At 38.3% G+C, this 16,083-nt stretch overlaps 1 protein-coding gene across 3 annotated transcripts in view; it reads right to left on the bottom strand.

Annotated features, from left to right (window-relative positions):
- PPARG (peroxisome proliferator activated receptor gamma) overlaps window positions 1-16,083 on the bottom strand; it is a 153,024-nt gene that overhangs the window by 87,420 nt on the left and 49,521 nt on the right. The window contains exon 3 of one of the 3 annotated variants that reach the window (XM_023547898.2): window positions 1,983-2,097. The exons of 1 other annotated variant lie outside the window; for it this stretch is intronic. In XM_023547898.2, the coding sequence (XP_023403666.1) occupies window positions 1,983-2,001 (19 nt within the window). In that variant the 5' untranslated portion in view covers window positions 2,002-2,097. Of the gene's footprint in view, window positions 1-1,982; window positions 2,169-16,083 lie in introns of all 3 variants that reach the window. One more of the 3 variants, XM_023547897.2, reaches the window with a different exon arrangement.

The raw sequence follows: 16,083 nt of genomic DNA on the forward strand, positions 1-16,083 counted from the left end.
CTGTAGATAGACCAAGAGTCGGTTGTTTGAACAGAAAAATGGGATACTGTGTGGTTTAAAAGCAGAAAAGGTGTGTATCTGGCTTGTATCCTTTCACCATGCTTGTTTAATCTGTACGCTGAATAAATAATCCCAGAAGCTGGACTATATGAAAAGAATGCAGTATCAGGATTGGAAGAAGGCTCATTAACAACCTACGATATGCAGATGACACAACCTTGCTTGCTGCAAGTGAAGAGGATTTGAAGTATTTACTGATGAAGATCAAAGACTACATATAACTTTCAGTATGAATTATGCCTCAACATAAAGAAAACAAAAATCCTCACAACCGGACCAATAAGCAACATCATGATCGACAGAGAAAAGACTGAAGCTGTCAAGAATTTCATTTTACTTGGATCCACAATCAACACCCATGGAAGCAGCGGTCAAGAAATCTTATTGCATTGACTTATTGCATTGGGAAAATTGCAAGACTGATTGCATTGGGAAAATCTGCTGCAAAAGACCTCTTTAAAGTATTACAAAGCAGAGATGTCATCTTGAGGACTAAGATGCAACTAATCCAAGCCACAGTATTTTCAATCACCTCATATGCATACGAAAGCTGGACAATGAATAAGGAAAAGAAGAACTGATGCATTTGAATTATGGTGTTGGCAAAGCATGTTGAATATACCATTCACTGCCAGAAGAATGAACAAATCTGTCTTGGAAGAAGTACAGCCAGAATACTCCTTAGATGTAAGGATGGTGAGACTTCGTCTTCATGTACTTTGGACATGTTATCAGGAGGGACCAGTCCCTGGACGAGGACATCATGCTTGGGAAAGTAGAGGGTCAGCAAAAAAGAGGAAGACCCTCAATGAGATAGACTGATGCAGTGGCTGCAACAACGGGCTCCAACATAGCAATGATTGTGAGGATGGCGCAGGACTGGGTAGTGTTTAGTTCTGTTGTACATAGGGTCAGAACCGATTTGACAGCACCTAACAACAGGAGAAGACAACTAGACTAATAACAGCTGTGAATGATTCAATAACAAAAACTAAGAGAAAGCTTATAAATTTGAAGTTGACAAAATTACAGTATTATATCTGTATAAATTTTTTAAGCATTAGTATTTGAGAGAGTTTACATCAAAAATTCACATGAAATAAAACATTAAGTATTTTTTTTGTGTTGTGTTATTCTTAAAAACCAGTCAAACAAAGCCTTGCTTTTTTGGCTATTGATAAAATTTAGATTTTATTCTTTAGATTAAACTTGAATGTTAAAAGTTGCTTTATTTTTCTTTTATGTAAACTAAGCTATGTTAGCATTGGTATACAATAGCATGTACAGTATTTTTGTCTTTTGCTGTAGTCCAATTAAAAAAGTTGCCTCATTTAACGGTGTACGTGCTACTAACACTAACGTTGCCCCACTGCTGTCAAGTCGATTGACTCACAGCAGTTCTATAGGACAGAGTAGAGAACTGCCCCATATGGTTTCCCAGACCGTAAATCTTTAAGGAAGCCAACTGCCACAAATTTCTCTCATGGAGTGGCTTGAGGGTTTGAACTACTGACCTTCTGGTTTGCAGCCAAGTACTTAATGAGTGCACCACCAGGGCTCCTACACTAATGCTAGCTCCTAAAATATTAGGAACTCCTTGTCTCCCTAGAGCCTAGTGCAGTGTCCTAGGTGGCATAAAATCCCTGTTTATTGTTTTCGTTGATGAGGAGGATGATAAAAGAACAGGTGCTAGTCACATTTTTGTCTCACATGTATCATTCAAGGAGGAGGTTAGAGACCTAACGGACTGATAACAGCATCAATTTTCTTCTTGTTCTAACAAGACTTAAATTTCCCTATGGTGCTCCAAAGGAGGCCAGGTAACTGCTAACAACCAGAATGACTACTAAGCTTACTTCTCCCCCTACTCAAAAGAACAGCTGCCTTCTTCTAGTACAACTAAAGCTGGCTTGGCACCTTACCTTCTGGTGGTGGTTGCATCAGTTCGGGGTTTCCTCATAGTCACAGGGGAGACAACATGGGAGGGATAATGTGCCAATGGGACACATGCCTTTAGAAGAAGAAATAATCCTGTATCTTGGATGTAAATTCCAGCATCATCACACAGCAAGCCAGGCATTCCCATAGAAAGAGGCAAAGGAAGGCTACTGTTGAAGAGATCCATGTCATTTTTTAAGACAGCAAAATCCATTCTGCTTTAATTGCAAACTGTATTTCTGTTTCAGATTTCTAAAAAGTAACATTTTCCCTACAAGATTAATACTTTGAACAGTTTTACCATCTTGATTAAAAAAAAAAAATAACTCAATGAAATGATGTTAACTTGAAGCCAATGGCTTCAGTAGATGTATATTTGATATTTAGAAAGGTGTCCTGGACCCTGAAGCACTGTGGTCTATGGAAAGGAACACTGACGGAGCCAGAAAGCCTGTGTATTTGCTTGTGATCTGGACTCAACCACAAACACATTTGTCAACATTTCTCATCTACAGAATGAGAGGGCAGGCCCTTCTGCAAACTGAATCATCCTTAAGGTCCTTTAGGGTTCTAATGTTCAGATACTCAATAGTATGCTTATAATTATTTTATTTGAGTTTAATGGAAATTCTGTAATTACATTTTTACTCATGTTCTAATCTTGAGTTATTATTTCCTTTTCATACCTGACTGCTAATTAGGGGTAGTTTGAAAAACAATTTTATCTGAAAAAACAATGCCCAAAAGTAAATTAAAAGTCTCAAAATGAAACTGAAAGATTTTTTTTTCCTTCAAAAGTTAACTTGCCTCTAATACCTGAAACAGAGCCTAATGTGTTTAGCTACTTTCTAAGGACCAACTAAACACTTTTCAAATTATTGTACATTTGAACCAAAGAAGTCCTACCTAAAATATGTTAACTTGTCTTTGCATGTAATACCTGACATTCTCCAGTGATTTGGTTTCTAGCATAATAAAACATCATGGGTGATGTTATCAACTGACCCATATTTATGTTGTGGGAAACCCTTAACCTCTAAAACATGTATCTCCTTCAATTTTCAGATTTTATTAATTAGTTTTCTACAATAAGTTACGTGGAGATTTCTAGGTAACATATCCTACCACTGGTGAGCCATATTAGGAATCCATAGAGATCCTACAGCAAGCTTACAGCCACAGAGCTATACGCTGGTTCAGTCTATATAAGATAAGCAATTTCTCAGTCCTGTGATTGTACTAAAGAAAATATATAGACGATTGAAATCACAGACTCACAATATCAGGGAGATTAACACATTCAAACTCCTAATTTTTCATACATGGAAAAGGAGTTCCAGAGAGATGAATCTGCCCAAGGTATTACCCAGAGGGTTACTAGCAGAGTTTGCACTAGAAATCAAGATTCTTGATTTCCAGCCCAAAGTTCTAATCTGTGCTCTATCTCATGAATGCCATAGAATGAAATGCTCAAATATTGTTCAGGTCACTTATCCTTAGTGCCAACAAACATGCGAGGATGCTATAAGAGCAGTCAACCCATGAAAAGATTCACTTGATGTGAATGAATTACCTATGAAAATGCTCTAGTGTATCTCACAGTTCAAGTACAGTGCTTCTTACAAAGTACTCAGTATCGACTTAGTGAATTAGAATTTTGTAATGCTTGAATATCAATTCGGGAATTCACTTTGCTGACCAACGTCCTTCTGCATCATTTACAGATTCTTCATGAGTCATCTTAACTTTCTGGGGTTCTTCTGGTACTAAAATATTCTTCCCTACTGACATAATTCCTTGTTCTTGAGAAAGCAATAAAATCACTATGTGAAAATTTCCACTTTGAGGTAATAATACTCTAATTTAAAAAAGTACCTTAGAGCTATGCAGTGTTTTATTTCATTTGAAGCTCACAACAACACTGGGAGGTTATTCAAAGCAACACCAGAAAATAATAGCAACTACTGAATATAGCTTCAATATGGAACCTCGTTAATGGTTTTGGTTGTAAAGTTTTGCCTATTTGTCTTTAGTCAATACGGTATAAACAGTGAAACACATCTGGGTTTGCATTCAAGCGCTGAAACTGTGTTTTTACTTTGGGCACGTCACTTTACCTCTTTAAGGTTCTGTTTTCTCCTCTGAAAGAGTAGTTGTAAGAATTAAAGGTGATTTAAACAAATCAGAAGACCCTGGGAAGCGCAAATGGTTAAGCACTGGACTACAAACCTAAAGGTTGGCAGTTCAAACCACGCAGCAGCACCTTGGAAGTAAGGCCTGGTGGTCTGCTTCTGAAGTCACAGCCTTGAAAACCCTATGGGGCAGTTCCACTCTGACACACATGGGGTCACCATGAGTCAGAATCAACTCCACGGCAACTAACAAGAATAAAAAAATTAGTGCCTGGAACAGAATAGTAGGCTCTCAAAATTATAATATTATGAATTCTTATAACCAAAAATTTAAATCCGATGCATGACGCTTGATTAATAAAATAATAAAAGAGCAGTCATAAAGTAATGCCGCTACTGCTCTTGTGTTAAAAGGAGTTATGTATATGTTTCAGGAAGAAGTGGTATACAAGTAGAATATGAAATCTTCAAAACCAAGTATAAAATTTTAAAGTTCACTTAGGAATAGACACATTCTATTCATGATAGTAATTAGAGGGTTGATAGAGGATAAACTATAACTGTGAAATCTGTGCATAACAAAATGAATTTTGATGACAATTAAACAATAGGTAGAAGAGCTGATTTTTTTTTGTCTATTTCCCACTAAGGTTAATCAGTAAGTTAATAGTAGATTGGGGCAATCTAAAAGTTTGCTTCTTGACCTGTCTTTATTAGACACAGCACTGTAAAATCTGTTCCAATCTAGGATGCTACATTCTGACTTATAGACTATATCTTAAAACAACGTTAATGAAAGCAAGTAGACTGGAAAAACAGAAACTGTTTTTAAGATTCAGACTTCACATTTATTGAGCACCTACTCTGCCAGGTGCTGTTCCAAGTGTTTTAAAATATAAAATCTTATTTAGACTTTATGTAAGCTCTGTGAGCTTGACAGTCAGCTCCATTTTGCAGAAAGGAAACATGTTTGGAAAAGAATGAGGCCAATGTCATAATTCGATAATGGACTATTATAGACCAAGCACAATGTATTTAAGTAACATGTAACCAGAAATACAAAGATGAGTAAGACTGAGCCTCAATTCTCAAACCACCTTCCTCCTGTCAGTAAAGAAGAATAAGACAAGTACGTTGCTGTTGTTGTGTGGTGTTGAGTTGATTCCGACTCATAGCAACCTGGTATGACAGAGTAGAATTGTCCCATGGGCCTTCCTAAGCTGTAACCTTGACTGGAGCAAACTGCCAGGTCTTTTCTCCTATGGAGCCACTAGTGGGTTCTAACCACTGACTTTTTGGTTAGCAGCTGGGTGCTAAACCATTGCACCACCAGAGCTCCTTAAGACAAGTACAAGCTCAAGAGAACAAACAAAATTACCCACTTATTCCAAGTACTTTTTGTGTCAAGCCAAATATAGTACTGGCCACAGACTTTCAGTCTTTATCTTTAATCTTCACAACCTTGTGAAGTAGTTTATTATCATTATACAGATGAGGAAACTGAGTCTCAGCAAACTGATGTTACTTGCTCAAGGTCACATACCTAGAAAGTGACAGAGAAAGGATTTAAACTAGATTCCGCTTGGGAATGGGGATGGAAGGAACCTGGAAAGGATTCAGGGAAGAAAAAAATTTTGAGATGAACCCTGAAAGATAGAGAACCTTTGGATTGGTGGCAAGGAGTGGAAACGGAAAAAAGAAAAAGAAAAGATTGGAATGAGAAGAAGAATGAGAATGACTTAGAGTCATGAGAAGTCACAAGGTAGGTACCTATGGAAAGTCACCAAGGGAGACTGAACAGTGAATTTAGATCAACTTAGGGAATCTAACAACACAAATATTTTAGAACTACTGTTCAAGGGTGACAGAATTTTGTGTGCATGTGAGTAAATTTGATGGCGTTCCCTCGATAGCACTGGGTTTTGGGTTGTGACTGAAAAGAAATCTCTCTACTAAACATAGAGAGTTTTGACTGAAATACAATAATACAGTTAATACCCACCCCACTGCTGTGCAGTTGATTCAAACTCATAGCAACCTTTCCGAGGCTACAAATCTCTACGGAAGCAGACTGCCACACCTTCCTCTCACAAACACAGTTTATGTATATGTTAATCTTTGTACTTGGATACTTGTTTTTGGAAGATACTAAAGTGTTTTCTATTCTTTGCACCTGCTTTCCTCAAAGGAAACATTGTAATTTTCCTTAAAGGATAGACTATGCTGCTGTTTTCTATGAAAAGGTAAATTAAAAAAAAAAAAAGTTTTACAATGGAACAGAATTGAGAATCCAGATATAAATCCATTCACATATGAGCAGCTGATATTTCACACAGGCCCAAAGTCAGTTAAATGGGGAAAAGACAGTCTTTTTAACAAATGGTGTTGGCATAACTGGATATCCATCTGCAAAAAAATGAAACAAGACCCTCACCTCACACCATGCACAAAAACTAACTTGAAATGGATCAAAGACCTAAACATAAAATCTAAAACGATAAAGATGATGGAAGAAAAAATAGGGACAATGCTAGGAGCCCTAATACATGGCATAAACAGTATACAAAACATTACTAACGATGCAGAAGAGAAACTAGATAACTGGGAGCTTCTAAAAGTCAAACACTTATACTCATCCAAAGACTTCACCAAAAGAGTAAAAAGATCACCTAAAGACTGGAAAAAATTTTTAGCTATGACATTTCTGATTAGCATCTGATCTCTAAGATCTACATGATATTGCAAAAACTCAACTACAAAAAGACAACCCAGTTAAAAAATGGGCAAAGTATATGAACAGGCACTTCACTAAAGAAGACATTCAGGTAGCTAACAGATACACGAGGAAATGCTCACGATCATTAGCCATTAGAGAAATGCAAATCAAAACTACAACGAGATTCCACCTCACCCCAACAAGGCTAGCACTAATCCAAAAAACACAAAATAAGAAATGTTGGAGAGGCTGTGTGATGAGACTGGAACGCTTACACACTGCTGGTGGGAATGTAAAATGGTACAACCACTTTGGAAATCAATTTGTCGCTTCCTTAAAAAGCTAGAAATAGAACTACCGTACGATCCAGCAATCCCACTCCTTGGGATATATCCGAGAGAAATAAAAGCTTTTACATGAACAGATATATGCACACCCATGTTCACTGCAGCATTGTCTACAATAGCAAGACGATGGAAGCAACCAAGGTGCCCATCAACAGATGAATGGATAAATTACGGTATATTCACACAATGGAATACGACGCATCAATAAAGAACAATGAATCCGTGAAACAGTTCATAACATGGAGGAATCTGGAAGGCATTATGCTAAGTGAAATTAGTCAGTTGCAAAAGGACAAATATTGTATGGGACCACTATTATAAGAACTTGAAAAATAGTTTAAACAGAGAAGAAAATATTCTTTGATGGTTATGAGAGCAGGGAGGGAGAGAGGGTGAGGTGTTTTCCCTAATTAGATAGTAGATGAGTATTATTTTAGGTGAAGGGAAAGACAACACACAATATAGGAGAGGTCAGCACAACTGGGCTGAACCAAAAGCAAAGAAGTTTCCTGAATAAACTGAATGCTTTGAAGGCCAGTGTAGCAGGGGAGGGGGTTTGGGGACCATGGTTTCAGGGGACATCTAAACAAATGGCATAATAAAATCTATTAAGATAACATTCTGCTTCCCACTTTGGAGAGTGGCTTCTGGGGTCTTAAATGCTAGCAAGCAGCCATCTAAGATGCATCAATTGGTCTCAACCCACCGGGACCACGAGAATGAAGAACACCAAAGACGCAAGGTAATTATGAGCCTAAGAGACAGAAAGGGCCACATAAACCAAAGACTACATCAGCCTGAGACCAGAAGAACTAAATGGTGCCTGGCTACAACCGATGACTGCCCTGACAGGGAACACAACAGAGAAGCCCTGAGGATACAGTGGGATGCAGACCTCAAATTCTCATAAAAAGACGAGACTTAATGGTCTGACTGAGACTAGGGATCCCAGGAGTCATGGCCCCCAGACCTTCTGTTAGCCTAAGACAGGAATCATTCCTGAAGCCAACTCTTCAGACAGGAATTGGACTGGACTATGGGATAGAAAACAATACTGGTGAAGAGTGAGCTTCTTGGCTCAAGTAGACATATGAGACTATGTGGGCAGCTCCTGTCTGGAGAGGAGATGAGAGGGCAGAGGGGGTCAGAAGCTGGCCAAATGGACAGGAAAACAGAGAATGGAGGGAAGCAGTGTGCTGTCTCATTAGGGGGAGAGCAACTAGGAGTATGTAGCAAAGTATATATAAGTTTTTGTATGAGAGACTGACTTGGTTTGTAAACTTTCACTTAAAGCACAATACAAATTTTAAAAAATGTTTTATTATTACAGAAGCAATGCATGTTCCTTGTTGAAAATTAGAGGATATGCCTGTAAAAACGAAATCATTACATTTCTACCACCCAGAGATCACCAATGCTCAACTCTTAGTATTTATCTTTCTGAGTGTTTCTGTGCATATATATAGACATACACATAAGTATGTACATATACATAAGTACGTACATATATTCAAATATACACAGCATTTATATTTTTTAATCAAAATGATATATGGGCCTTACTGGTGGCAACCTGCTTTTTTCAGTCAACATTACTCACCTTCTCCTTTTAGTAAATTTTCATTTTACTTTATGTATTTTTTTTTAAATCTTTTTCATTGTTGCTCCTTTTGTGTTTGCTGAGTCTTTTTTTGTTTGTTTTATTTGGATGTGTAGGATTGTTGGTTTCTTTTGCAGCTACCTTAATATTTACCCCCTATTTTTCTAAGTTTAAACCAATCTTTTATTTCTTTATATCATCTTGACTTCCTCTCCATATGGAAGATCTGTGACTACATTTTTTAAGCCCTTTTTTTGATTTAATGCTGTCATCTTTTACATATTGACATCTCTGTTTCCCTATTTTCAGTATTTGAGCTTTGATTTATTTTTGTGATTTCGCTATCTGGGTTGATATCTGGTTGCTCTGTACTGTGTTGTAGTCTTGGGTTGTTATCTGATGTTATCGATTTTCTAACTGGGAGGCTCCCTTTAGATTTTTCTTGTAATTTTGGTTTGGTTTTTGCAAATTTCCTAAACTTCTATTTATCTGGAAATGCCCTAATTTCTCCATCATATTTGAGAGACAGCTTTGCTGGATATATAATTCTTGGCTGGCAATTTTTTCCACCAAGGCTTTATATATGTCATCCCATTGCCTTCTTGCCTGCATGGTTTCTGCTGAGTAGTCCGAGCTTAGTCGTATTGACTCTATCTTGTAGGTGACTTTTCGTTTATCCCTAGGCGCCTGCTATTAAAATTCTCTCTTTATCTTTGGTTTTGGCAAGTTCGATTATAATATGTCTTGGTGAGTTTCTTTTGGAGCCTACCTTGTGTGGGGTTCGATGAGCATCTCAGATAGATATCTTCTCATCTTTCATGATATCAGGGAAGTTTTCTGCCAACAAATCTTCAATAATTCTATTTTCTGTTATGCCCCCTTGTTCTGGTACTCCAATCACTCGTAGGTGATTCTTCTTGATAGAGTCCCACATAATTCTCAGGGTTTCTTCATCTTTTTAAATTCTTTTATCTGATTTTTCCTCAAATAAGTTGGTGTCGAGTGTTTCATCTTCAATTTCACTAATTCTGTCTTCCATTGCCTCAGTTCTGCTCCTATGACTTTCAATTGTCTAATTCTTAAATTTTATTGTTAATATTCTGGATTTCTGTTTGATGTCTCTCTGTGGACTCTTGCAGCCTGTTAAATTTGTCATTATGCTCTTCTATAATCTTCTTAAGTTCCTCTATTGCTTTGTCTTTGTGTTCCTTGGCGTGTTCTGCACTTTGCCTGATTTCCTTCCTGATCTCTTGAAGAGTTCTGTACATTAATCTTTTGTATCCTACCTCCTGTAATTCCAGAAAGTTCTCCTCCTCCAGAAGATTTCTTGATTCTTTGTTTTGGGAGCTTGCTGAAGCCATCATAGTCTGCCTCTTTATGTGATTTGATAGTGACTGTTGTCTCCGAGCCATCAATAAGTTATTGTATTTATTTATTTTATGTTTGTTTACTGTGTCCTAGCTTCTTGTTTTGTTTTCATATGCCCAAATAGGCTGCTCGTGTGAGCAAGTTTGATTATTGGTACCTTTGAAGCTCTAATGCCCTGTTACCAGGTGGTTAGATCTGTTATTAGGTATGTGAGCCCAGGAGTCCATTTACTTTTTTTATATTGACACAACTCAGGTGTCTGGGTAGTCGGTCAGCAAGTGTGTGGTGCAGGCTCTCACCTACAGTCCTAGATGGGCAGGGGTGATTGGTGTAGACACAGGAATCTGGCTAAAGTAGGGGATCACATGCTGAGCAAGGCAGGGGGCTGACAGCTGCTCCTGAGTGCCTAGGAGGAAAGGGTGCCCCTGTTCCCAAGAGTGTGTAGGAGGGTGGGTTTTGCAGCTAGAACGGGCATCCAATGCTGTTGGCTGTAAGCAATAGGAGGCGCCACTTATTCTTGGACTCCTGTCATGGGTGGCTAGGTGGAATGGGTGGAGCCACCAGTCCTCAGGCCCCTGATGTGGGTAGGTGAGGGCCCTGTTTAATAGGCAGAGTGGTGTCAAATGTCACAAACCTGCTACTCCACCATATAGCTGATACAGTGAACTTAGGCTTCAGGTGTATACCCTGTTGTACTGTGCTAATGAGGGCCTATGCTGTTGAAATGGGCCACACAGGTCTAAGCAAGGGTAAAAGGCATTCAAAGTCCATGGACCCCTTATGCCTGTGCCTAGGCAAAGGAGCTGTGCCTGCCCTGAGTTCCTGGCTTAGGGGAGCTGGCAGATTATTTTTTCCTGTTTGTTAATTTGTTCCCAGAGAGTAGCTCAGGGCACATGACAGGTCCTACTTCCAGCCCAGGGGACATGGCAATTGCTGAAATCAGCCTGGACTGGTGCAGAGCAGGGAAGGAGCTAGTAAATGGGAGAGAGGTTTTTCCCAAAGGGGTGTGTTTTAATCCGTGAGGTAGGTTAGACACATGTACTTATCTTTTTCTGATTAGGCACCGCTTTTCACTGGTTCTGGAGGCTCAAGTAGACTCCTGGATGCTCGGTCTCTCTGATGCAGAAAACATGTCCCAGTTGCTGCTGCTTACCTCACCACTAGCGCCAGCCGATCTGGCCTTGAGAGTGCCTGTTCCTGCTGGGTTAGGTCTGGCAACTCCTCGCCACTTCTGAATTTTCTCTCCCTCCCCCTGCCACTCAGTCAAATACCTCAACTTTGCCTTTGATGTTCAGGGCTCATAGATTGTCATATATAATAGATTCACTTGTTTTTTTGAGTCTTTGTTGTAAGAGGGACCAAAGGATGCATCTGACTACTTTACCATCTTGGCCCCACCTCCATAAATTTTTATTTTGAACAATACCTAGACCATATTCAAATTTCTCCAACTGGCCCAAAATGTTCTTTATAGCTGGTTTGTTCCAAACCTGAACCTAATCCAAGACAATGCAGTGCATTGGTTGTTCTGTCCCTTAAGTCTTTTTAAATCTTGTCCAGTTCCCATCTCCTCCTTAATTTTAAGGCCGCTGGCTTATTTAAGAGATCAAGCCCATTCTCATATAGAATGTTCCACTTTCTGGATATGTCTGGCTGTTTTCTTGTGGTGTCATTGCACTTGCTCCCCTATTCCTTATGTTTCCTATAAACTTGGTATTATACCTAAGGATTTACAGATTTAAGTGAAGCATTTTTGGCTTAAGTAAACCTAAGTGATCTTGCATACTTGCATACTTCCTATTCCATTACATCATAATAGATGATTGATGTTAGTGATGCTTAATCACTAATTTAGGGTGATGACAGTCTGATTTTTCCATTGTACAGTTACTTTTTGTCTTTGCAACTGTGGGGCTCTACTTTGGTGCTATGAGGATGTTCAATTTCATCCATTATTCACCTAGAAGTTTTGACACACTTGATAATCTTTTCTTGAATCAGTATTTTAATTTGAGTTTGTGAAATTAAGTTTTTCTAAATCTATCATTCCTTTTGCATTTATTAGCTGGCATTTTTCTATGAGGTAGGGCTTTCCCGTAAGGACTGACGTTATATGGTTACCCTGAAATACGGTTTCTACTGGAAAGGAAGAATAAAGATTTCATTTGTTCTCCTTTATTAAAAAGGCACATGTTCCCTCTGTTTCCTGAATGTTCATATCATAAAACACATATATACCCAAGTTTCTCTTTTTCCAGTTATTTTCAGAGAATTTTATTTCACCTTCACTTTTCTTGGTTACCCTTGGTTCTATGACAGTTATAACCAGGACTCTCATCCCTTGGTTCTTTAGCGATCAAATCCTTTTTCTTTTTATTCAGCATGTAAAGCCATTTACCAATTCTTAATAAAGAGCCCTGGTGACACCAACGGTTAAACGCTCGGCTGCTAACTGAAAGGCCAGCAGCTCAAAGTCACCAGCTGCTCTGTGGGAGAAAAAACCTGGCCATCTGCTTTCATAAAGGTTACAGCCTAGGAAACTTTATGGGGCAGTTCTAGTCTGTCAAATAGGGTTGCTATGAGTTGGAATGGATGTGACAGCACCCAACAATAACAACAACAACAGTAATATAAGTAGGTTTCTGCATAGCATAAACAGTTTGCACTCAACTAGTAACCTAAAGGTTGACAGACGGAACCCACCCAAAGCTCTTTATTTAAAAAATTTTTTAAAACCTTATTGAGGTATATTTAAATATCATGGAATTCACTTATTTCAAGCATATTATTCAATGGTTTTTTAGCAAATTTACTGAGTTGTGCAACCATCACCATAAATTAGTTTTAGAATATTTCATCACCCAATGAAAGAAAAACCTGGTGATCTGTTTCCATAAAGACTACAGCCAAGAATACCCTAAGGAGCACAGTTCTACTCTGTAACACATGGGGTCATCATGAGTTGGAACTGACTCAATGGCAATGGGTTTGGGTTTTTTTTTTTTTTTTTAATAACTAATGATTCAGTTTTAGCAATTTCCATCAATAGGGATTTTCAGTGTTTAGCATGTGTTTATTCCTAAATTATAGGGGATAAGTAGAGTACAGACTTAATCTGGCTTCTCCAGAGTTAGGTCGTGTGTCAGCAGAGCTATAGGAAGAGGATCTAGGATTCCTGACAGGTTTACGGACTAATTAAGCCACATTCTTCCAACCGTCTGGTTTGTTTCTTATATTTCATGGATGCTTTCACTGAACTCTAGGAAGTAAGACACTATATTTTCATAAGGCAATCCCTGGATTACAAACGAGTTCCATTCCTAAGTCCGTATTTAAGTCGAATTTTTACATAAAACCAGTTAGGTACAGTTCACATCTAACGTCAGTTAGTCAAAGTTTGACTTAGTATATAGTATACAGAGTACCTTTCTATGCATAAAAAGACATTAAAGAAATGCTTCCAGATACACTAAAACATCTTTAACATAATAATGCAGTAATAGCAACAACATTTTGATGTGTGTTGCAAAGTAGCACCCGTTTGTTATCATGAACCATTGTATGTACGCTGAGTTTTTAATATAATAGATCCTCCACAGGGGTTGGAAACCCTGGTGGTGTAGTGGTTAAGTGCTACGGCTCTAAACCAAGAGGTCTGCAGTTCGAATCCTCCAGGTGCTCCCTGGAAACTCTATGGGGCAGAGTTCTACTCTGTACCATACACAGGGTCACTATGAGTCGGAATCGACTCGACGGTAGTGGGTTTTTGGGTTACAGGGGTTGGTTCATAATTATGGGTTATAAGTAAGTTAGACATCCGGGGACTGCCTGTATTTACAAACATGAGCTCTGTTTTAATAAGCTTTTAATTTGAAACATTCAGAAACATCCTCTTAAAAAACAAAAGTGAAGAGGGGAAGACTAAACTGTGAAGACAGACAAGAAATGACTCTATTTTAAAATAAGCCCCCCCCATAAAAATAAAATTGAGTCTTAGCTCAGGCCTCTTTCTATTTATGTTGTTATCTGTTATCTATTGCACACAGTCAGATGAACACCTCAAAATGCCTAAAGTCATTCTGGGCAAGTTGACAAGTATCCCACACATTGAAACGAAGAGTAGGAAGGAGGCCAGATTGCTTAATTGTTACTTGGGAATCTGAGGAGGTGGACAAGCCAAAACCTTTAAGAGGAGCCAAAGAATACAATTCCCTCTTTAGGGAGCAGAAGAAAACAATGGGCTAGGTTCTCATTCTGTATAATTCTATAGGATGGTTTCATTGTATGGTCCATTGTTTCTTTCATGTACTGCCTGAAGGGAAAGTGTATTGTTATCTATGGGAGCTTGTCCATAAGAGAGTTACACAGGATGAGAACAGGGCCTCTGGCAGATTAGTGAATGACGTGGCATTCTGTTTCGGGTAAACATTTTGGGAGCTGTGTACCTAAAAGACCTATGCATTAAGGCCAGGAGTGTTTGGTGACCAAGAGCTAAAGAGACAAGCAAATACCAGTCTGATTAAAGGTTCTGAAAAGAGTATTGGGAGAGGGTGAACAGGGAATTGGGTGAGGGTATGGTATTCAAAGACATACAAAAATCAGAATATGTGATTGTTATATTTGCAAGAAATTTTGCAGAACACTTAATATAACCCTCATTTAAAGATAGGGAAACCAGGCACAAAGAGGTTAAGTGATTTGCCCAAGACCTTCCTCAAAATAATACAGGATCAGTGGCAAAGTCAAAACTAGAATCCATGATACCGTAATTACTGAACCTGACCTCTGATTCCACTAAAATCGCATTTTTTTCAACTGAAGTCTCCTTACTTACTAGGGGTGTGTGTCTGTAGACAGATATTCTCAGGAGGTCCTAGAGCTCTTTATTTAAAATTTTTTTTTACAACTTTATTGAGGTATATTTATTTCAAGTATATTTCAAGTACATTTCAGGTATATTTATTTCAAGTATATAATTCAATGGTTTTTAGCAAATTCACTGAGTTGTGCAACCATCCCCATAAATTAGTTTTAGAATATTTTATCACCCAATAAGCTCTCTCATGCTGATTTACAACTAACCCCCATGTCCAACCCCAGCCCTAGGCTGGTGCTAACCTACTTTCTGCCTCTATAGACTTTGTTTTTTCTGGACATTTCACTTGAATGGAATTGTACAATCTATTGTGTCTAGCTTCTTTCACTTAGCAAAATGTTTCTGCAGTTCACCCGTTGTGGCAAGTATCAGAAGTTCGTTCCTTTTTATGGCTGAAGAGTATTCTGTTGTAAGGAGAGACCACATTTTGTCTACCCTTTCACCTATTGATGGCTATTTAGGTTGCTTCCAAATTTTGATAAAAACTTTTTAATTTTACATTTTTCATCTTGGTTTCATTTCAGTGATACAAAATTTGCAAAAATTCATCATCTGGATTACCTGGACATTTGGATGAGTTTATAAGAGTACTGACAAGTAGTTTGAGTGCTACGGATTTGTATTATGATTTCCCTGGTACCCAGTGTCACTCCTTTGGTTGTGCAGGATTAATGAGAGAAGGACAAAGGTGGAATTTTGATATGTAACTGACTCACTTGAGTCAAGTGATGGCCAGAAGAGATCCCGTAGTGCTGCAGAAAGCAATGTTTCACAAAAGAGTTCCAAAACAGAAAAGGCACAAGAGATGGAATCATATATATGGCATGGAGGAGGAGAGGGTGTTGAACCTCCAAAAACATGTGTCTTAGCAGTCATTTCCATACTGATACTGTTTATCTGAATGTTCAAAGTTTTGTAACCTGTTGCTTTTTAATCTTTTTTGGTTGTATAGATAAATAAGAGCTTTACGCGTAAGAAGTTTATAGCTAGTCTTGCGCATACTTAAGGTACCTTATAATAAACATTACGTCAACACTGAGACTTGC

This window comes from Loxodonta africana, chromosome 22 (genome assembly GCF_030014295.1).
Source record: "Loxodonta africana isolate mLoxAfr1 chromosome 22, mLoxAfr1.hap2, whole genome shotgun sequence".
NCBI lineage: Eukaryota > Metazoa > Chordata > Mammalia > Proboscidea > Elephantidae > Loxodonta > Loxodonta africana.